The sequence below is a fragment of the Myotis myotis genome, unplaced genomic scaffold, assembly GCF_014108235.1.
Source record: "Myotis myotis isolate mMyoMyo1 unplaced genomic scaffold, mMyoMyo1.p scaffold_m19_p_15, whole genome shotgun sequence".
Lineage (NCBI taxonomy): Eukaryota > Metazoa > Chordata > Mammalia > Chiroptera > Vespertilionidae > Myotis > Myotis myotis.
The window spans coordinates 17,380,478-17,403,479 of record NW_023416319.1 but is presented as its reverse complement, the minus strand read 5'-3'; the positions used below and the strand labels follow the sequence as shown (position 1 = coordinate 17,403,479).

Sequence of the window (23,002 nt, the reverse complement as noted above, 5' to 3'; positions counted from 1 at the left end):
GCAGCACTGACTTCTTGTCTGCCTTGATGGAAAGGTGGAAGCATTTACATCCCTCTCCTTTCCCCATTTCATTCAACTCCTACCTCCTCAACAACAAAAAATTCCATCAATTTGAAACACCAACTCTTTACATCAATCATAATGTTTCATCCCTTGATCCTTATCAAGGTTAAGACCTGTACCTTTTTGGAGTTGTAGTCAGTAAGAACGTGCAATCTTCTTTGAATTTTAAAAAATTAACATTGCATTGTACCTATATTTTCCTGCATCTACATATTCTCTTCATCATTTTAATTATTTAATCCATCTTACATTCAATTTTATATAATATGAAATAACATTTTTCAAGTGACAAAGCTTTTCTCAGCACTATTTATTGAGTTGTTTCCTTCTCCCTGTTTTCTAATATCTATATGAAATTCTTAGGTGACTGGGTCTATTTCTGGCCTCTTTCTGTCCCACTGATTTAAATGTCTGTTTTGGTGCCTACACCACACTGCTTTCATTTTGTTTCCCTGTAACAAAATGTTTTTTTAAAAAATATTTTTTTATTAATTTCAGAGAAAGGAAGGGAGAGGGAGATTGAAACATCAATGAGGAGAGAAAATCATTGATTGGTTACCTTCTGCATGCCCCCTACTGGGGATCAAACCTGCAACCCAGGCATGTGTCCTTGACCGAAATTGAACCCAGGACCCTTCAGTCCGCAAGCTGACACTCTGTCCATTGAGCCAAACTGGATAAGGCAACGACATGTTTTAACATCTGATCAAACTTGCTCTTCTTTAGAAATTTATTTGATATAATTGTTCACTTATTTACTTTTCATGTGAAACTCAGAATCTTTTTTTTTCTCTGAGTTCTAAAAAGAACATCTAGTGTGATTTAGATTGTTAGGACATTAAGTCTATAAATTTTCCAGAGAATATTGACATTTTTACAATGCTTGGCATCTTGGTATGTTCACTACTTCATCTGCGTCACATCTAGCTATTTGAATGGCTACGTACTACTCCTTGTGCTGCTGTTCCCTAGCTGGCTTACCCATTTCCCCGGTACTGGGTATTTGGGCTGCTTCCAAGGTTGAGCTATTATGAATAATGCTACTATAAACAGCTGTGTACAAATTGCTTTTTTATTTCCTTGGGATATGGTCCCCAAAGTGGGATTATCTGATCAAAGGATATGAACAGTATCATGGTTTTTGTTATATAACCCAGGGAGAATGGGACCAATTTACAGCACCACCAGCAACAGATAAAAAAAAAATCTACGTTTTCCTTAAACTCTTGAGCAGCCTGAAGACTTAAAGGGGTAACTTGTTCCTCAGGGAAACAAACCCCAGCCACTGGGGGGAAAAAGAGGAAGTGAGAGAGTGCGGGGCTCTGAAGAGCGCTGCTGCTGCTACTGCAGAGGTAGGCTGCCCCTGGCCTGCGGCTGCCCTGCCTCCTGAGTCCTCAGAGCCATATTCCCCATCAGCATGTGAGCCTCATTTATTTTTATTTACTTAGCATATGTTTGTATAGCAATTATTATGTGTCAAGTACGATTCTAAACACTACAAATATTAACTCATTTACTTCTCATAGTTAGTGCATAAAAATAGATCCTATTATTACCGTGAGCATTTGACAGATGAAGAAACTGAGTCAGAGAAAATTGCTGTAGGTCACATAGCTGGTGGGACTTGAACTCAGGCAACCTGGCAATAGTTTACTAAACCACTGTACACTGCTCTCTTGACTGGGAACAGTCACTTCTGCTTATAGCTGCCCTTCTTTTTCTGGGTCCTGCCTTGGCCCCAGCAGCCCCAATCCCCTCCAGGGAAGGAAGACCCTAAAACTTCCTGTCCTGGGTTTCAGGCCTTCTTGTTACCTCCTTCTCATATTCAGCCACCATCTGTTGGATCCTGCCATGTGCCAGCCATTGGGCGAAGCGCTTTTACATCTTTCCATCTCTTCATCTTTACCAATATCAGACAAAGTAGGTAGTGTATCTTCATTTTATAGAAGAGGCAACTGAAGAACAGAGTAAGTGTGTAGCCCAAGATCACACAGCCGTTGGGTGGCGGAGGGAGAATGTGAATCCTGTTCAAACATTAGAGCCTTTGGTCTTTCTCTTATACTTGGCTCCTCTCTGCCCCCCTGAGACTCCACTTTACCGTCGTTCATTTCTCTTTCTCTGATGGTTTTCTTGAAGTTTACTTAGGTGGAAAGAGACCCTGTGGGTGCAGTTCTCTGCTCTTCCTGGCCACGGTTGGGCCTGGCTTCACCGGGGCCCAAGTAGCCAGCCCCAAGGAAAGTGCCATCATTACCTTATGCTTTTTGGAAGTGAGGGTCACTCCCTGAGAGAGGCCCAAGTAGCTCCTTCCTTTCCTGTTTCAAAGTCCACACCCCTCTGGAGCCTGCCCACTGATTCCCACTTCCTGCTTTAGGATCTTCAGCTGATTTACTGAGTACAGATGATGGGCAGGTTCTGGTGCCAGTGAACAGACCACACCCCCAGCTCAGATTTGTGCTCCTACTCCAGGTTCTCTGGGATGACTCAGAGCTCAGCTACCTTCCAGGGAGTGGTTTTCCCCAGTCCTGTCATACAATTTGTACAGGTCCCAAACACCCTGAGCACACGTTATGCACTCCTACCGAGGATAAAAGAAGGCACTGATCCCTGACAGGCTCTGGAAGATTCGATGGCAGCATCAACTTCAGAAACTGTGCTTGTGTACTTCCCTGTGTGCATGCTTTTCAGTGGGAGAGAACACAGCTGCATGTCTCGTGGGCCCGGGACTTCAAGGATGGGCTGATGTGCTCAGGAGTTTATACATGTTGGGTGTTTTTTTCGTGTGTGTGTGTGTGTGTGTGTGTGTGTGTGTGTGTGTGTGTGTGTAAGGGCCTGCATGTACCTGGAGTTGGTATGTGTGTTTGCATGCATGCACTGTACAATTTGGGTAAAAGGGCTGGTTAGGAGGGTTTCCAACAGCACTCAGGAGGGAGACTGGACAGGAGAGAAAGGGAAAAGAGAGTCAAGTCTTCGTAAATAAGTGGAGGGAAGCTGTGGTAAGTCCAAAAGGCCCCAGACAGATTCAGACAGGTTTGCAGCATTCAGCGTCACTTGTAGCCCAGGGCAGGAATGGCAGGTTGGAAGTTGGTAGTATGTGCTGGCCTGACCAGGCATAGCCCAGGTTTGAGGAACAAGGGACTGGAGGATATGGTAGAGCATTGCACGCCCCCCCCCCCAATCTTCTAAGCCCTAGGCTCCGATCTGTCCCCACAGACCTGATGGCCTCTCTGGGGTAAAGACGGTTTAGCCTTTGTAGAGATCTGGGGGCAGAGGAGAGAAGCTCTGTGGGGCCTATAAAGAGGACTTGCCAGTGCCCCCTACCCCTCAGCCAGTGGCCCCTACCCCTCAGCCTGTGCCCCCTACCCCTCAGCCTGTGCCTCCTACCCCTCAGCCTGTACCCCCTACCCCTCAGCCTGTGCCTCCTACCCCACAGCCTGTGCCCCCTACCCCTCAGCCTGTGCCTCCTACCCCACAGCCTGTGCCCCCTACCTCTCAGCCTGTGCCTCCTACCCCACAGCCTGTGCCCCCTACCTCTCAGCCTGTGCCTCCTACCCCACAGCCTGTGCCCCCTACCCCTCAGCCTGTGCCTCCTACCCCACAGCCTGTGCCCCCTACCTCTCAGCCTGTGCCTCCTACCCCACAGCCTGTGCCCCCTACCTCTCAGCCTGTGCCTCCTACCCCACAGCCTGTGCCCCCTACCTCTCAGCCTGTGCCTCCTACCCCACAGCCTGTGCCCCCTACCTCTCAGCCTGCTCCAAAGGCAAAGGAACCTCCTTCTAGCTTAGAAGCTGCTCAAAGGTTTCGCTGACTTCAGAGGGATGGCGGAGGGAGGAAGGAGGAGAGGCCTCTGAGGTGGCGAAGCTTTTGCTGAGCCTGCAGGCTACCCAGCCCCTCCCTGGTTCCTCATTACTGTGGTCCTTGGGCATGAAATGTCTTTTTATTTGAAGGCCAAGAAGAACCCAGGGCTGTGTTAATGACCTCCTAGCACAGAGTGCGGCCTGAGGTGGGAGTGGGGTGGGGGGTGGGGCTGGCTGGCTCTCTTGACCTTGAAATCCTGTCTGAACTTTTTCTGTTGCGCTGACATTCTATTTTTCTAGAACTTGTCTCTCCTGCCGTAGCCCTGTCCTCTCAATGGGCCCTCAAGAGGAGGCAAGTGAGGGCAGCCCGGACACGGGCATCTAGTATGTCTGAAGAGTTCATCAACTGGATCTGGGACCTGAGCAGGACTGGACAACATTCAGTTTCAAGGACTCCCAGACCAGTAGGGATAACAAACATTTTACATAAATGCTAATGGAATAATAATAATAATAATAATAATAATAATAAATAAAAGACTGTATGCTGAGCTGGTGTGGTTCAGTGGTTGAGTGTCAACCTATGAATCAGGAAGTCACAGTTCGATTCCTGCTTAGGGCACATGCCCTGGCTCAGTCCCCAGTAAGGGGCATGCAGGAGGCAGTTGATGAATGATTCTCTCTCATCATTGGTGTTTTTATATCTCTCTCCCTCTTCCTTCCTCTCTGAAATCAATTATATATATAACTTAAAGCAGAGATACACCCAATGAATTAGGAAACTTTTTTTATATATATTTCATTGATTTTTTTACAGAGAGGAAGGAAGAGGGATAGAGGGTTAGAAACATCGATCGCACATCGCAACCAAGGTACATGCCCTTGACCGGAATCGAACCCTGGACCCCTGAGTCCAAAGGTCAATGCTCTATCCATTGAGCTAAACCGGTTAGGGCAAATTAGGAAACTTTTACGTTGTTTCATCTTTATGTTGATTCTGACAATGGTTTGATGAAATAGAAGGCAGAATTCACAATGCCTGTTTTATTAAAAAAATAAAAAAGCAAGGGCCAGAGAAGTTAACTGATCTGCTCTGATTTACACCTGTGAAGTAGTGTGGCTTGGACTCCAATCCATGTCTCTGTGACTCCAAATCTACAACACCACCAAAAAAAATGCAATTTTTAAAACAGTGTGTTATTGGCCACTTGAAGGACTCATAAATTATGCCTGGAGAATGTTGGGGAGGCAGAAATTTGAACTGGGTTTTGAAGTGTAGGATCTTTCTCTCTTTCCCTTCCTTTCCTTTCCTTTCCTTTCCTTTCCTTTCCTTTCCTTTCCTTTCCTTTCCTTTCCTTTCCCTTCCCTTCCCTTCCCTTCCCTTCCCTTCCCTTCCCTTCCTCTTCCCTTTCCTTTCCTTTCCTTTCCTTTTCTTTTCTTTCCTTTCCTTTCCCTTCCTTTCCTCTTTCTTTCTTCCTTCTTTCTTTCTTTCTTTTCTTTCTTCTTTCTTTCTTTCTTTCTTTCTTTCTTTCTTTCTTTCTTTCTTTCTTTCTTTCTTTCTTCTTTCTTTCTTTCTTTCTTTCTTTCTTTCTTTCTTTCTTTCTTTCTTTCTTCTTCTTTCTCTTTTTGCCAGAGCATCAGCACTTAAAAGTTGGGCGCAAGTGGGAAGGTGTGAGAAGAGTGTTTATCTCAGTTGATACAGAATGGCCAGTGGTTGGGGGAGGGGACTACAGGTGAAGCACAAAGTAAGTTGAGGGCCTTGAATGGCGGGATAAAGGGGTTTGATTTTCCCATCGACAAGGTGAGCACTTTCTGAGCCAGGGAAGAGTGTGTCCTGTACACCCTTTAGGGGGGAGATTTGGGCCCTCCAGCAGTGTGGATTCTGAAGAGAGGAGCAGAGCACCAGCTGGGACCAAACTGTTGCCCCCAAAGAAGTGGCAAAGTGAGGGTGTCAGTGAAGCTCCCCAGCTTGGGGCAGATAGTGAGGCTGCCTCTGGAAAAAGGGAGCTCCAAGCTGAGAGGCGCAGAGGGGAGGGTGGCCCTGGCAGCCCAGGGAGAGAACCAAGGCGACTGGAGCCCCAGGACCCAGGGTGGCCATGCTGTGGCCATTCTCACTGAGTGTGCAGTGTGGGCAGCCCCAGGCTCTGCCTTCCGAGCCGCCTGCCTCATTGAGAGGTTATTAATAGGGAGTTTGTCTGGTGTCAGAGCGAAGACATAAACTGCATTAGCATTACCCCATAATCTTATTTAGTAAATGCTCATGCCGCTCCGTCTCCTGTAATTGCATTGGGAAGATGCAATATTTATGAAAGGGGAGAGGGGAATGTCACTGCTCATCTTGGTGATGCAGTAAGAATCCCGGGAAATACAGTGCAGGCTGCAGAGGCCGGGCCCCTGGCCTGAGGGAGTGGGCCCCCAGGCCATTGCCACCCACCCCTCGCTCCCATCCCCCTTAGGAGCCTGGGGCTGTGGGGCAAGGGGGTTTAGAAGTGACAGCTACTGCTCCCCTTGGCATTACTACTCCTGAAGGTCTTGGTCCCTGCCGGATGCACTGAACCCTCTGGAGGGCACAAGGCTTCCTGCTTTGGATCACTCCCACCCCTAGTTGGATTTCTAGGAGACTTCATCTTCACTGTGCAACTTCAGTGGCTTGACGAAGCTCAGTGGGCAGCAGCAGGTGGGCCTGGGACCAGGGGCTTTGGCTGGAGCAAGGTCTCAGATCCCCCAAAGCCCACTGTAGCCTTAGGTTCCCAGGGTGGTGGCCCTCTTCCACCCTTCTGAGATCACATGATTCATTCTAGGACACCCCCTTACACACACACACACACACACACACACCCCGCCTCACTCACTGTGCAGCTGCTAACCGCTCTCAATGCTCTCGCACAGTCATGAAGTTAGCCGCATGCCCTGACGCACTCATTCCCTCCGCGCTCACATAGGCCTCGCTGTGCCTGCCCGTCCCGGGCCACACCTCCCTCACTAGGGCATCCACCCCCTCTAATTTCCAGCGGCCTGTCGGTTGCCTCCCTATTCCTCCCGCCCTCACTTCCCAGGTGGGGAAGGGGCACCCTAATCGGAGGCAGCTGAGAACCAGGGAGAGGGTGGGCGAAGGAGGGCATGCCAGCTCCCTCTCCGCTGTCCCATTAATCACAGCGTCGTAGTCCAGTTGGGGATACCGGGCGCCCAGGGCCACACGCAGCCCTCGGGACAATGCGATTGTTTTTGGAGGGAGAGGCCGCCTCGGGCAGGGGCTCAGGCGGCAGTGCCTCCTTCCCTCCATCCGTTCCCTCGGCCCCCAACAAGCGCCTGCGGCGCCCGGGGACCGGTGGCGAAGCGGCCGCGGGTGGCGCGCGGGTGGCAGGGTCTGACCGGCCTAATTCAATTAGCTGGGCGGCCGCAGCCTCGGCGCAACTCCGCGCCCGCGGGGCTGAGCTTGGGCAGCTGCTCTTTGTGCGACGATCCCATGCATATGGATACAGTTCCTCCCCTTTGGCACGCCCCCCACTTCTGGCACCTGCGGCTCTGCTCCCCACCCCCTCAGGAGAGAAGGCGACCCTGGTCTCCCTGGAAAAGTTAGGAAACTGTGGCTGCTGGTGAGCCCAGTCAGTGTGGCGGAGGGAGCAGGAAGGGCGTGTGGCAAGGGGTGCACCTGCGGTTTGCGTTCCTGTGCACGTGTGACCTGCAGGTTGTGTTGTGAAGGGAGAGGGTTTTGTTTCGCTTTGCATCTGCGCGGAGAGGGGTGTGGCTGGGCGTGTCTGTGGGCACCCGGGTGCGGGTGCGCGACGGCTGTGTGAGCATCCGCGGGGCTGCACGCAGGTGTGTCTGCGTTTTGTGCTGAGGATGAGTGTGGGCCTGGGAGGGTGAGAGAAGGAGCAGTGGCTGCTCCGACGCTGTCCCTGGAAAGCCGTGGTGTTCCGTGTGTCTGTGCGCGACCTTTTGTATACAAGCGGGTCCCTGTGCCATCCGGCTGCGGTGTGGAACACGTTACCCCACCCCACCTCCACCCCCACCCCCACCCCCCCAACCCCACCAGCAGCCCAGCAGCAGCTGCAGCTCCCAGGCTTTTCTGAAGGAGGAGGAGCTTGGAGAGAGTATTTCAAACCCAGCACTCCCCAATCCACCAGGCTGGCGGGGCAGCCAGGCCTCTCCCCTGGCGTGGGGGTCCGGTCGGGTCCGGGGTCAGGGCGAGCCAGGTTATCTGTTCCCAGAACAGCCCGGCACCGCGGCTCAGCGGAGGCCAGCTGCTTCTGACGCTCGCCTTGCACCCCTGAAATCACCAGACCTATCCGTGCCAAGGTGGCCCGAGCTCTTAGGGACACCCGCAGGACCTCCAGCTCAGCCTCCGCCACAGCCACAGCCGGACTGAAGCCCACTGGGAGTCTGGGTTTGGGGGCCGGAAGGCCTTCAGCTGCCTCCCCTAAGGCCAAGTCTGTGCTCCCTGAGGGCGAGGAATTGAGGTGGGAAGTCTGGGTAGATATGAGCACTGCAGGCTCATGACCAGAAATCTCGCTCATTCTGTCTTTACTGCGGGGATGGGTGGAGTGGGAGAATCCGCACAGCTTGGTAGGTTCAGCCCTCTGAGCAGGAAGGGAGTCCCATTGTCAGCCTGGCCGAAGGTGGTTCCTAAAAGACTGCGGTGGCCCTCGGAGGCCTGGCTAGCGCTCTCTGTTCCCTCCCCTGTGCCCTGCTCAGGGCCCTGCTACCTGGATGCCCCCTGACACCTGAAATTCCTTGGGTTGGACATAGACCTGCCCAGCAGCTGAGTAGGGCCAAGGGTAGAGGCTGAGGCTGGGAGGCTGGGCCCTGCCATGTTCTGGGTCCTAAGCAGAGCGGCTCCCTGGGCCCACTGGTGGGAGGCTCACTTAGTGTCTCCTGGGTGGTGCCCAGGGAGCCCTCCAGGAGCTGTCAGGAATGGCAGGACTTGGAGGTCTGTCCTGCCTGAACCTTCTCTCCGCTCACCCCATGTCCTACCCTTTCCTGGTTTTGGAAACCTGAGCAGAGACCAGCATGGGAGACATGCTGGGTCAGGGGCACCCATGCTGGATGGAGGAACTGGGGGCCTCTGGTCTTCCCATGGGAGGGAGTTGGTCAGAGAAAGAAAGGCCTGTGGCCCTAGCTGGGTGCCCAGGGGTGGCGGGCCAACAGAAGCTAAGAGGGGAAGCCTTAGTGAGGGAGGAACAGCCATAAGGACCCCGTTGCCCTAGCAGGCTTTGGGGTGGGGGTGGGAGGAGGAGAAAGGTGCTGGCCCCTACACCAGGTGACACTTAGGTATATCCTACATCAGATTGGCTCTGTCCCCTGTCTCTCCATCTTCTACGCACTCAGGGTCGCTGCACTGATGGGACCTATGTGCCTGTCTTGCTGTTGGAGGGGTCCCTGGCTCCTGTTACTGTATGAATTGAGTGGGGGCACCTGGGGCTGAAGAATCATTTAGTTGTGTGCCTGGAACCAGCCTGCTCACTTCTCCTTCACCAACATAGGCTCCTAGAGGCAAGCACTCCCACCCCAGGGCTCTGGGTAGGTAGGGTCCCCTTTACTGGGTCTCTAAGGCCCTAAGTCACAGCTGTGCATGCCTCTTTCGTGGAAGGAGAAATTTCCTACCTCTTTATGGAGGCAGGTGAGCAAGGCAGAAGGGGCATGTTTGGTACTGAGAATCCAGACCTCAATGGTCCCACCATGGACTGCTTCATTTTACACATCCCCTTACATATTTCTCAGCCTGTTCTATGCCTTTCCTGCTAAATGCCTATTGGGCATACCCTGTCACTCTCTTCCCACACCCACACGTCCACATATGGCCATTTCCCTGACAACTGCACTAGAAAATAGGACGCCCCTCCCCCCAGATACACACATACCACCAGCAACACACATTATTATTACATTCACACTTTCACACACAGGCCAAGGGACAGCCTCACACCATCATGTATGGGCCCATTACAGAGGAATAGCTGTAGAGACACACAATCATCCCGTTACAGAAAACACACATCCACTCACATTCTCGCTGACACACACACATCCTTCACACAAGCAAATCCAGTTGTAAAACAGATTCCCCCCACTCCCAATCTTACCAATAGACATGCCTCTTGTTTGCAGTTGTGTCCCAACAGCCTAACACAATTACATAATGGACACTTGGTACATATTTGGGTAAATTTTTAAAGTTATTCCTTAAAGACAAACACACTACCCTCACTGTCATGCACATCCAGCTTCCCTTCATGGACACACAGTCCCCCACACACAAAGTAATTAAGTTACCATACACACCCTTAAGCTATAGGACAACCCCTGGCTCAGGGGTCTCTCCCAGAGGGGGAAGGAAGCAATGAGGGATCCAAAGGGGCTTCCCCTGTGGCTGAGCCCTCCCTTTTCTCCCCCCACCCCCACTCTCCAGCCTCAGCCTCAGCTGCTCCTCTTTTAATTGGAAGCACTTCTTTATTCTGCAGGCGAGGGGGTGGGGGCGCCTGGGAGGGTTGGTGCTGGAAGGGGGGTTGTTACCAGGTGGCCTCAGGGCTGGAACTCACCTAGATGTGTGCAACAATACTCCTGCAAGGCAAGGCCCACATCCGCCAGGTTTGGTGCTAAGGAAGCAGCTTGTAATGAATGGAATCAGAAAAACAGCATTTGAGCCCAATTCTGTCCCTGTTCAGTTTTCAGTGCCTTGGTCTTTTCATCTGTAAAATGGAGACAACAAAAGCCGCATCACAGGACATCTGGAGGATGGGATGAGAAGGAACCGAGGACACCACCGGTTCTTTGTCAGTGCTGCCTCCTTTTCCTCCCTCCTCTTTCCTAGCAGGGCTACTGCAAGCCGCAAGCCACACCGAAGAAGATAAGCGCTGAGTCTCCTCCTCCATTTCAGAAAACTTCCTAACCTGCACCACTGTGCTCAAGAAACTGCTTCAGGGAATGGCAGGGGCCAGAAGCCAACAAATCCTGGCACTCTTGTTTCATCTTCCTAGCAGAGAAGGGACAGAGAGGGTCACCCTGCCCTCAGCCATTATCCCATTGGAAGACAAAGGCCGAGGTCAAGCTGGACTCAAAGAACCCCAGCTGGGGGGAGGCCAGCAGCTCAGAACTAGGTTGGGAGAAAAGTTGACTCTGAATAGCAGGAGAGGTGGGTGGGAAATTCCAAAGAAATCAGTCAGCCAGGTAGCGGTGAGGCAGGGAAAGGCAGGATGTCCCTGGGCTGTTGAATTTGGTGAGAAGAGCATCCTGACAGTCTTAGTGGACCCCTAGGCAGCGGGGACTTCTGCCAAACTTAGACTAGGCCAGAAAGGATGAGGTCTCCTCCCAGCTACCCTGGACAACCGGTGACAGAAGTGAGGCGTTTAAGAGGTGAGTGAAGCAGATGCCCAAAGGGTTGGATCAGGCAGGATTGGAAAGCCATGGGGGCTGGAAAGGTGCATTAGGAGGGGGAGAGTGTTAGGAACACTCAAGGGGTTTCTAGCATGGGCTAGAGGTGGCAAAGAGAAGTCTTGAGGATAACCTAGAAAGACAGGGTTTTAATTGCAGCAGGCAGAACTGTTGTTAGACACAATGTGACTTCTTGACTAAAAGGAGAAAGACAGAGCAAAGCAATGGGGACCCAATCTCAAAGGATGCTGAAGGGTCTCTCCCCATAGTTTCAGCCTCTGCAGGAAAGGCGTTCAGAGCTTAGGACCCCAGCTCAATCCTCTTCTGTCTGTGTGGCTCTGGGCAACTTCATTCTTCTCACTGAGTCTCAGTTTTTGTTTTTCTTAAAATGAGATATAATTCATGTAACATAATTTCAACCCTTTAAATTGTACAACTCAGTGGTTTTTAGTATATTCACAAGTTGTGCAACCATAACCATCTAACTCCAGAATATTTTCATCACTGTAAATAGAAACTTTTTATCTACTTGTAGTCAACTCCCTCCCCCCCCCTCCCCCTCCAGCTCCTGGAAACCACTAATTTACTTTCTGTCTCTATAGATTTGCCTATTCTGGATGATTCATATAAATAAAATTATATAATATGTGGCCTTTTGTGCCTGGCTTCCTTCACTTAGCATAATGTTTTCTAGGTTCTTCCATGTTGTACCATGAACCAGGATGTCCTTTTTATTCCTTTTTATGGCTGAATATAAAGTCATTTGTACAGAGATACCTCATTTTATTTATCTATTCATCAAAATTGCTTTATGAATAATACTATTCATTATGAAAAATACTCTTATGAAGATTCATTTTTTTCTTAATAATTTTAAAATGGAGATGTTTCTATTAACTTCACAGGGTTGTGTGAGTCTTAAATGAGATCAGTGTGGTGTGGTGCCTGGCACATAGTAGTTGCTCAGTAAAACACTTTTATCTATTTCTTTTTCAGTTCTTTCAACATCAGAAGCAGGAAAGAGACACATTCAGGTTCAAACAACTTCCCAAGAAAGTTATGGAACCTCCTGTTTGAATTGGGGTGGGTGGAGAGGAGAGAGCTGTTAAGGGAGTGGGACTCTCTCCTCAGGTGTCTGTTTAGTGTTGAAAACAACCACATCTGGCTTTATATTCGTGGACCCCTGTCCACTTGCCTGGAGCCTAGACAAGGTGTTCCTTTTAGAGACGCTGTTCCAACCAGCAGCCAGGGTTCCAGGGTAACCCATGAAAGCAAGTAGAATCCAGCTCCTCCATCTTATCACCTCACTTAGCCTCTCTGAGATTTGGTTTCTTTGCGTCTGTAAAATAGGGTTAATACTCATCTCAAAGAGTTAGTGTAGAGTTTACAGTGTTCTCCGTAACACTCATCATCCTCTGGCTTATTGTATTTGCTTCTTTACATCTCCTCTATGGAATGCAAGCTCCATGAGGGCAGAAACGTTGTTTTGTTCACTGCTCTTTTCTCAGCGCCAAGAACCATACCTGACACATAGTAGGTGCTTAAAAAATTTGTTGAATAAGGAGGTTAATTCATTCATTATTCACTCAAAATGAATATATTTTGTGGGTTGGGGCTATACTTCACGGGGGGGGGGGCAGGAGGGGGGGAGAACAGAGATAAGTAAGCCATTTTTTGCCTCCAAGGAGACCTCTTCAAGTGGAAGTCATAGGCCAAAGCAAACATTACATTGCAATAAGACTTGCTAAAGTAGAATGTGTGCCTTCACATTCTAGCACCTTGCCCGATAGAGACACTCCTCTCTGAAGGCCTGTTGAATCTAGACTAGACCAGAAATAGATCCCAAGTTATCCAACCTATGCCTTTCCCAATTTTGGCTTCTGGGAGGGATCAAACATTTCCCTCCTGGAGAGGGGAAAGGGGAAGCAGAAAAGGGAGTTTCCTCCTCTCCTGGGCTCTAAGCCAGTCAGCCACAGGCAAAACTTTGAAAAGGCCTAAATTGGTCCTGGATGCACTTCCCTCATCTTAGTCCCACCATCCCCAGGCCCCCACTGCCTTAAGACCCTAGATTCCAAAAGTAAGAAAATAACCCCTCCCCCTTACCACAGTCTGAAGGTTTCTTGCTTGACATTGCCACTCCTGGCCTAGTTGCTAGGTGAAACAATCCGATTGAATTCGTTCACATACTGTGGGAACTGCTTCCTGAGACATCTGTTTATTTTAAAGGAAAGGGGTATCTTGAAGCATAGGCACCATGGCAACAGGCCTCAAGCGAACTCCCTTGGCTGTGCTTGCCTTTCAGGAAGTCTTCTCTTCCTCAGTTTCCTTAAACAGGCTCAGTTGGGTGGTGGTTGATTTTTTTTCAACATATAGGCCCCTGTTTCAAAGAAGGCCCAGCCGGAACTCACTTTCCCTGACCTGGGCTCCATACCTGGGAGTAGACAGTCTTCTACTGTCTAACGAGCTGGGCTTGACGTTTGGTGTAAATACTCTGGTTGATGGACAGGTGTTTCCCAGCTGAGCCCTTGGGAAGATTCTCCAGTAGCCAAGGGACGCCTCCTCCCCAGAGGCCTGTGGCCTGGACCCCTTTGGCCCAATTCAAATTTAGGGGGCGGCTCCTGCCTGGCGGGGAAGAGGGCTCTGACCTCCACCTCCTGGGCTCCGCCTGTCTGTGAGTCTCTGGGAATGGCCACCTCCTGCTCTTTCTCTTTCTCCTTTTAAGTCTCGGTTTCCCCTCTTCCTGAACTACTTCTCTGCGCCTCAGTCTCCGTCCTTCTGTCTCTGGCTCCGGCATCTGTCTCGGCTCCCGGCCTCCCTCTCCCCGTCTCCGCCCCTCCCCCGCGCTGTCATTCACCCCGCTTCTCTCTGCTCACAGCCAATGGAGAGACCGGGTCGGAACGGCTAGGCTCCCTCGCACCGGGCTTTTTCGCCCGGTGATTGATGTCCCAGAGTCAACAGCGAGCAAGCAGCCGGAGAGGGGAAGGAGCAGCCGGAGAGGAGTAGAACACGGCGCCCCCTCTCCTTCCCCTCCCCCCTACTTTAGCCCTTCTGCGTACTTCGCCTCCAAGTCTCGGCGCAGCCAGGAAGCGCTCCTGCTTTCGCGCCCCTGCGCGCTGCACCCAGAGAGAAAAAACAGCGAGCCCCGCCGCCCAGGCCCCCCCCCGCGGGGCCGGGGCGGGGGTCGGCATGGAGCACCTGGGTCCGCACCATCTCCACCCGGGCCACGCGGAGCCCATCAGCTTCGGCATCGACCAGATCCTCAACAGCCCGGACCAGGGCGGCTGCATGGGGCCAAACTCACGCCTCCAGGACGGAGAATACGGCCTTGGCTGTTTGGTCGGAGGCGCCTACGCTTACGGCGGCGGGGGACCGGTGGCCGGGGCGGCGGCCGGGAACGCGGGGGCCTACGGCGCAGGCGGCCCCAGCGGTCCTGGTGGCCCGGCGGGCGGCGGGGGCGGTGCCTGCAGCATGGGCCCTCTGGCCGGCTCCTACAACGTGAACATGGCCTTGGCGGGCGGCCCGGCCCCGGGAGGCGGCGGCGGCGGTGGCGGAGGGGCGCTGAGCGCTGCGGGAGTGATTCGAGTGCCCGCGCACAGACCACTAGCTGGAGCGGTGGCCCACCCCCAGCCTCTGGCTACTGGCTTGCCCACGGTGCCCTCCGTGCCCGCCGTGCCGGGTGTCAACAACCTCACCGGCCTCACCTTCCCCTGGATGGAGAGTAACCGCAGATACACAAAGGACAGGTTCACAGGTGAGTCCGGGGCCCGCGCGCGCCCGGCCTGGCCGCGGCCCGGGCTCTGCGCTCTCCCTTCCCCCTCATGGCTCCCTGCAGCCCCCTGTGCCTGCCGGTCGGTCGCTCAGCAACTCTTGGTGCTTCCCGCACGTTTAGCCGCCTGCCACCTTTCTATGCTCGAGGAATCGCCAGCTCCCGGCCTGGGCCCGCTGCGTCTCTCCCGCAGGACCCCTGCCCTGAGAAGCGCTCCCAGAGTCCCCTCGCGGAGTCCTGGGCCCGGTCAGAGGGAGGGAAGAGGAATGTAGCTTCGGGACACATTCCGCCCTCACTTGGGGCCCGGAATCTCAGAGAAGGGGTGCGATGTGAACAAACTGTTTCTTCAGTCCCGGCCGACATTCTCTTGGGAGGCGGTGAGCCCCAGAACCAGACGCAAGGAAAGAACAGGTTCCCCACCTCCGCCCCCCACCCCGCACCCCCCAGCCACACACACACACACACACACACACACACACACACTCCAAGTCCCAGTGTCTGCTGCGCTGCGGGCCAGCAGAGGCCACGAGTCCGAGTACAGCGGCAGAGCTGGCGGGCCTTTCTTCCCGAACTGCGGGCTTCGCCCAGGTCGGTGGCAGCGTGAGGCTGAGCCGCCCGCTTCATTTTTGTTCTGTCCGGGCTCGGCCTTCTCCCCCACCTCCTACTCCTGGCTTTGTCCGGGCTCGGCCTTCTCCATCTCCTACCCCTGGCCCTCCGGCGTAAATAATGCACCGGCCAGGCCCAGGATCGATTGGCCGCCAAAGGACTACTCCCGGGACGATTGCGCTTTCGGCGGCGCCGGCTGCCGTCCTCTCCGCTGCCTGCTCCCCGCCTTCCTCCGTTAGTCCCGGCTCTCTGCGCTCCCGCTTCCGCAGTCGGCGCTCAGCCCTGGCTCGCGCGGGCCCTTTCCCCGGCTTCACTTCCCGCTTCCCTTGGCATCCCCTGGATCTGAGAGTATTATCTTCCCGCCCAGCCAGGCCCCCACGCCCGCTGGGAAGCAGCGAAGCAGCCACGAGTTGAGTCTGGGTTCCCGACAGGCCTTTGGAGCAGGAGGAGGGAGGCACAGGCCGGGACTCCAGCGGGGTTTGGGCTCCAGCGCCCAACTGTGAAAGGGGGGTAGGCGGCTTAGAGCTAGACCCTAGACCAGGAGACCCTAGGGCACCCCAGGCCCCCCTGCTCCTGTTCCAACCTTGGCTCAGACTCTAGGTCTGTGGCAAAAAGTTTTTTTGAGGGGAGGGAAGATTCATAGAGGCAGAACAGCCACTCCACTTTGGGGCTGTAGGAAGGGCCCTGTACTCAAGGGGCTCCACTGCCCCAACCCAAGTTCTCTCAGCGCTGGAATGAGGGAAGGACTCTGAGGGAAGCCCCAACCTGGAACCCACTAATCCTGGGTCTGCTGAAAGGTACCTCACAGAGGCCTGCCTAGGGGGGCCACGGCGCCTCTCCTCGTCCTTCAGGCCTAAGGAAGGTTCGGAGAGAGTATATGACTGCCTTGTGTTGCCATGTCCTGTGCGTGTCTGCCTGAGTGCCTGTGCCTGTGTACTGGCTTGTTTGGATGTGTAGATCTGTAACTTGCCACTGTTGTATGTGATGTGTCTGTGTATACCGCTGTGTGATGGAGGCTTAGGTCAGGACCAGGCAGGGTCCGGCCTCTTACTATTGGGCAGCTTCTCTGAGGCTGGAGGCCTGGGGCAGTGGGAAGCTGTGGGGAGCCCTGGGGGCGGGGGGCTGCCATCTTCTGCTCGCCTCAGGGAGACTGGGGAGGTGGCTGTGGTATAGTGTCTGGTTGGGCACTTGGAAGCCCAGGGCTGGGGAGGCCTCTGTGGTGGCAGCAGCGGCTGCAGCTTGGCGGCGGGAGGGGGCCCTTTCCGGCCCGGCTTGGAGCTGAGGGCTGAAGGGAGGATCGAGGCCCTGATCGGCTCTGATTTGGGGGTCTAGCTGCTATGCTCGCTGAGTCGCGGGGTGTCGGGCCTGGGACACCTCCTGACACTCTGCCGCTTGCCTCTGCCGTCTGTCTGTCTCCCGCTCCAGTGGCCCTCTCACCCTTCACTGTAACACGCCGTATAGGTCACCCCTATCAGAACCGGACGCCCCCCAAGAAGAAGAAGCCGCGCACGTCCTTCACGCGCCTGCAGATCTGCGAGCTGGAGAAGCGCTTCCACCGCCAGAAGTACCTGGCCTCCGCCGAGCGCGCCGCCCTGGCCAAGGCGCTCAAAATGACTGACGCTCAGGTCAAAACCTGGTTCCAGAACCGGCGGACCAAGTGGAGGTGAGCGCGCGGGGCGGGCGCGGCGCGGGCGGCTGGTCTCGGCTGCTCAAGGCTCCGGGCCTCTCGGGACGTCACACTCCCTCTGCTCCCGGTTCCCGATGTGTTCGGAGGAGCCAGCAGCTCCTGCTAGGCTCTCGGGGAGTGGGAGGCAGGCGCTGCGATTGACCGAGATGAGGCTGGCGAGCCCTGGCTCTGTTGATCGAAGGCTTCCTGGCTTTCTGGCCGGCAACCCAATGCCTTTGTAAGCGCGGCTGGTCTCGGCCGCTGCTTGAGGAGGCAGCGGGTTAGAGCGGTCTCTGCAGTCCAGGTTGTCTGGGTCAGTGAGTCCCGCGGGGCCTTTTGTTTGCGAAAACGTGCACTTACAGAGATACCCCCTCGATCCCGGAGACTGGAGGCAGGATGGCCTGCGCCCGGTTTCTGCGCCCCAGCCGGGCTTCCTGCAGAGCGTCTGGGGCCCCAGACCTCCGCCTGGGCTCCGCGGACTCCCTCCTCCCGCCGCGGGTTCCCCACTCTGGAAGGGGAAAATCAATCCGCGCCGGCTGTGGCAGGATTTTTGATGGTCCCACAGAACCCGAGATCAATTAGGAGCAGATGGGTGTGTGTGTGTGTGTGTGTGTGTGTGTGTGTGAGAGAGAGAGAGAGAGAGAGAGAGAGAGAGAGAGAGAGAGAGAGAGAGAGATTACCCTTCTCACATCACACATCCACTATACTAATTTTCCCCCTATATACATGCACCTCGACCTCTGTCCCTCTCTGTCTCTCTCTTCCTCCCTCCCTCCCCCTCTTCCTTGTGTCCCACTGACTTCGTGGCAGCCTTATTCTCCGCACACACACCAGCGCTTTCTCCGCCGCCCCCTCCTGCATCTCTGCACCCTCCCGCCCGCACATCTAGCCCGCACACTCGGTTCCACGCCTGCCAGGCGTTTCTGGCTAGCTCAGGCCTCAGGGGGAGCGGAGGAGTCTGGGCGAAGGCGGCGGCGCCGGGCCGGGCGGGCCTGGGGCCTGAGGAAGGAATTGGAGTTTCCTCTTTTACTGAATGAAGGCGAGGAATCTGCCCGGGATTCCGCCCGTGGTGGCCACAAAGGAAGCCACTGCCCCTCTAGTCTGCTGCCCTCCCCACCCCTCCCCACATTCCTGCCGCAGGGGAAGGGGCATCAGCTTCAGACCGCTGGAAAGCTAGCTGAAGAGGGAGCGAGGCTGGCTGGGGAGGGGTACACCGGCGTTCTCAGGGCGCACTCAGGGCTGTAGCTAGGGGAGGGGAGGGAGCCAGGGAAGACCCTCCCCCAGGTGGGGGACAGATAAAGAGTGACAGGCAACCGAGAAACCAAAACGCAAAGGGGGGGGGCAAGCTAGAGACCCCACCCAGGCAGAAAAGGAAACCAGGCAGCCTAATGAAGACTTAGGTATGAAAAAGAAAAGCAATGGATGAGAAAAACCTCCATTTTCGTTTCAAACAAATTCCCTTAATCTTGAGAAAGCCAACGGGGCAGGGGCGGGGATGAAAGAAAACAAGAGATAGAGACAAAAGCCCGAAGGAAGAGAATCAGTCGAACAGTTGAAAGTGCAGGAAAGAAGGGGAAGGAGAGAGCCAGAGACACCGAGTGAAAAGCAAGAAGAAGCCGCGGGAGGCCGGCCGGCGTCCGTCGCGCGGAGAGCCCCTCGCTGGCTTCGCGCGGCTTCATCGATCGCCTACAAATTGCTTCTGGAGGCCCCGGGGACTCCCATTAGGTCTGTCCACCTTAGAGACAGACGTTTGATCTCAGTTGACGGGGTGGAGGGGAGGCATTAAATGGAGTGAGTCATCGCCTCCCTGGACGCCGCGGAGGAAGCCGGCTGGCCCGGCAGGCACAGGGCAAGGGCTCCGCGCAGGAGGTCCAGGCCTGGGACACGTTTGCAGAGAAAAGGGGGAAGAGAGGTCGCGCAGGACAGCTCGCATCCACAGCCCTTGCCTCCTCCTGGACTGGTGGGGAAGGCGAGGCCCTTCAGGATTGGGACGGGGGTGTCTGGTCTTCCTGGGGGTTGGGGGGCAGGCAAGATGCCATTTTATTCTTGGCTGAGCCCTTCCAGGCTGTTGTGTGGGCGCTGCGCTGGACAGGGAGCCCCAGCTCCTTTCCTAGCGGACTTTCCCGCAGCTTCCCTGCTACAGCTCGGTTCCATCTACTTTTGGGGTTACCAGTCTTTGTGGGAGTCGGGATCTTCAAGATAAGGGGATGCGTAGAGGGACCCACGCTGGAGCTGGGTGCTGCCAAGGCAGCAGCGCCCATGCGCGCTCAGGTCTCCCTGGGAAACTCGGGAGCGTGGGTAACAGCTTGTCCCCGTGCAGGCGGCAGACCGCGGAGGAGCGCGAGGCCGAGAGGCAGCAGGCGAACCGCATCCTCCTGCAGCTGCAGCAAGAGGCCTTCCAGAAGAGCCTGGCGCAGCCGCTGCCCGCCGACCCGCTCTGCGTTCACAACTCGTCGCTCTTCGCCCTGCAGAACCTGCAGCCCTGGTCTGACGACTCGACCAAGATCACCAGCGTCACGTCTGTGGCCTCGGCCTGCGAGTGAGCCTGCCCAGCCCACCCCTCAGACCCCGGCCCAGCCAAGGGGTCAACGCTGAGGCCCGAGGGCCAGGACTCTCTCCCACCCTCCCGGCCTCGGCCTCGGACTGCCCACGGAGGGGAGCACGCCCCTCCACGGGGGGCCTGCCTGCTTGCCGAAACTGCGCTCTCTTCCGTGGAAAAGAAGAAAGGAGTGCAGAGCACAGGGACCCGCGACCCACGCCCTGACTCCCACGTGGTCCTGCGCCCGCTAAAACTGTTGAGAGTCGCCTCAGTTTGCATCTATTTTATTTTAATCTGATTTTTAACGTGGGACTGAGAGGTGGGGGGGAAGAGGGAGAAGAAGAGCTTCTGGGGTCCCCAGAGGACAGCACGGGCTATCGGGCTATCGTTGGAACCTTCTCTCTGTATCCCACTCCTCATCACATACCATCACATCCCGACACACACAGGCAGACACAGAGATGAGGACACCCACAGGCCCACACAGAGGTGATTCCACCGTCCCTCTTGGTGTCACCGCAGATCACACACAGGGGACCTAGGGCAGAATGTCCCGCACACACGGGCCATAGCTTTCTTACCTTTGATTCTCACTATCTGTCCTAGGCCAGGTTGACCTAGACTTACTCTGAACAGCATGGCACTTCGCATAAACTCGAGGCTGTGGCCACACTGTGAGACACCATTCCACACACAACAGCGGTAACAGTGCCACTTGGCCTGCCAGACCTCCATCACACATCCTAGCCCCACCCAGGTACTCACAGGCAGGCTTTCACACAAACTCAGCCTGTTTCTCCAGATCCTGTTCATAGGGGGGGGTTTAAGTTATGCACTTATAAGGTGTTTTCTGTGCAACCATTTTATAAAGTGCTTGTGTAATTTATGTGAAAAAAATAATAAAACCCTCCGGATCCGGAGTTAGGGCTGCCTGCTCCTTGCTGAGCCCAACACCCTGCAGCTACTTGGGTTTGGTGTTAGCTGGGCAGCTCTGGAGCCTGAGCTTGAGCGATATCTGGGGGCCAGGACCTGCAGGCTCTGGAGAGAGGAAGGAAGAAGGGGGACAGACAGAGAGAAGGCAGAGCTGAGGTAAGGAGGGAGAGAAAGGCTTTCCCGGGACAGCTAGTGCTCAAGAGGATATCGTGTCTTGGAGTGTGAGGTGTGTGTGTGTGTGTGTGTGTGTGTGTGCGCGCACGCGCGCGTGTGCATTCTGAATGGTGTGGGCAATCAGAATATCACTGATTTGTAATTGTGTAATTGTGTTTGCAATTATTTTATTTTTTTGAGTTCGCAGCTATTGTGTGTGCTTCTTTCTGCTTAAGTTACAAATTGAAACTATCATTATACACTCGAACGTGTGGTGTGTGTGTGTATAACTATGTTTAAATGGAGCTGTGCTTTGAGAGATAATTGTATGATTACCCACCGGTATTTGTGATTGCGTATGAATCATGTGTTAATGTTTGTGAGAGTACATATTAGTTTCTCCTTGTGAATCTGTTTCTGTGTTAAATGTGTGAATGTTTGTGTATCATCTGTAATTGTGTAAATGTAATTGTGTGTGAGATGTATATTTTACTGTATACATCATTTGTAACAGTATGTAAATATTTGGGGAAATGAATGAGTGTGGAGTGGGGATCATTGTGGGTGATTGTCCCTGCCAGTGACTGGGGGTGAGTGGGTGTAAATGTATTCTGGTGGCGTACAAGATGAGGGGGGTCTAAGGTAGGGTGTGCAGATTCATTGTGGGGGGTACCAACATCTGCTAGGAGTTCTGGAGTTCTAGGCCCTTACCCAGCAAGCTGCAGAAACTAGGACACACTGAGTCAGTAAGGGGGCCAGGATCCTCTGACCAGGACCTCACAGCTCGCAGCACTAGCCTGCCCTAGGTGGGATCTGAATAAGTGACTTCTCAGGGACCTTCTGAAAGGCCCCAAATCACTCCAGTCAGGAAAGCAGCCATAGTGCACACTTTCCATACATCTAGCGCCCCCCGCCCCCCAACACAACTAGACTAGTGATGGCGAACCTTTTGAGCTCGGCACGTCAGCATTTGGAAAAACCCTAACTTAACTCTGGTGCCGTGTCACATATAGAAATGTTTTGATATTTGCAACCATAGTAAAACAAAGATGTATATTTTTGATATTTATTTTATATATTTAAATGCCATTTAACAAAGAAAAATCAACCAAAAAAATGAGTTCGCGTGTCACCTCTGACACGCGTGTCATAGGTTCGCCATCACTGCACTAGGCCAACCTCAGGTGTATAAAATTGACTTGGGCCTGCTTTTGTGGATGAAGCCAGGTGGTGGAGGGTCTGGGGAACATACCATTCTGGGGGAGTGGAGTGGGGAGATAGGAGGCTTTTTCTTTGGGGTGGAAGAGTGAGAGAACTTGGTGGCTAGAAACTAGAAGTGAGCTGGTGCTGCCAGGGCAGCTGCTGGTGCCTGAGCTTGAGGGACATCTGGGGGCCAGGACCTGCAGGCTGTGGAGGGAGGAAGGGGATGTTTGTGCACGCAGAGCTGGGGTTGAGGGAGCCATGGAAGCCATCAGAGAGCCACTGTCCTTCATCCCTGATCAGGCTGCCATCCTGGACATGTCATATGAAATGGGGACAAAGAATAGCAACCTCCCACCTAAGGAGGCCCAAGGGGAAATTGGCTTTGTGGGGAATAGACCATGTGTCTTCATCCCTCAGCTGTGGCCCCCTTGGAGCTGGCTCTCTGTAAGACAGAATTCTGCATCCAAAAATCAATCGTAGGCCAGCCTCTTCCTCCCACCCCACAGGCCCAGGGGGTGACCAAGGCCAGACCCTGACAGACTGTGTTGTTGGTCATGATATCTGCGGTGGGTCTCTGGCCTGCAGTGGCTGCAGCGCCCAGTACCCCGGCTGAGCGAAATCCGGAAATGGCCTCCTGGAACCGGGTAGAATTTGCCTCCTTCTGCCTAGGCAGGTCTAGCTGTCTCCTCCCCTCTCACCGGTGCTGGAGCTTCCCAGCCCCCACTTTTTGCACTTTTCGTTCTGAGTTCTCCTCCGTTTCTGGCCTTTATGACATACCTTCCGTGCTTCCCAGCGGCAGAGTCGGGGGACCTGGAGGAGACTGGGGCCTTCCTACCATCTCGCAGTCCTTGGAACCATCCCCACCCCTCCAAGAAGCTGCTGAAAATATCCCTGAGGCTCCTGGATAT

General features: G+C 54.1%; 1 protein-coding gene across 1 annotated transcript; it reads left to right on the top strand.

Moving 5' to 3' along the window:
• Positions 1-13,811: 13,811 nt before the first annotated feature.
• TLX1 (T cell leukemia homeobox 1) lies at positions 13,812-20,756 on the top strand. Its single transcript, XM_036336272.1, has 3 exons — positions 13,812-14,979; positions 17,062-17,263; positions 19,587-20,756. The coding sequence occupies exons 1-3, from the start codon at positions 14,415-14,417 to the stop codon at positions 19,807-19,809; spliced, it is 990 nt and encodes a 329-aa protein (XP_036192165.1). The 5' UTR covers positions 13,812-14,414; the 3' UTR covers positions 19,810-20,756.
• The last annotated feature ends 2,246 nt before the right edge of the window (positions 20,757-23,002 follow it).

Bases quoted from the DNA above. Each gene is read 5' to 3' on its own strand.
- TLX1 (XM_036336272.1), top strand. From the start codon at position 14,415: ATGGAGCACCTGGGTCCGCACCATCTCCACCCGGGCCACGCGGAGCCC. The intron at 14,980-17,061 runs GTGAGTCCGGGG...CACGCCGTATAG, and splicing joins CACAAAGGACAGGTTCACAG to GTCACCCCTATCAGAACCGG. The intron at 17,264-19,586 runs GTGAGCGCGCGG...GTCCCCGTGCAG, and splicing joins AACCGGCGGACCAAGTGGAG to GCGGCAGACCGCGGAGGAGC.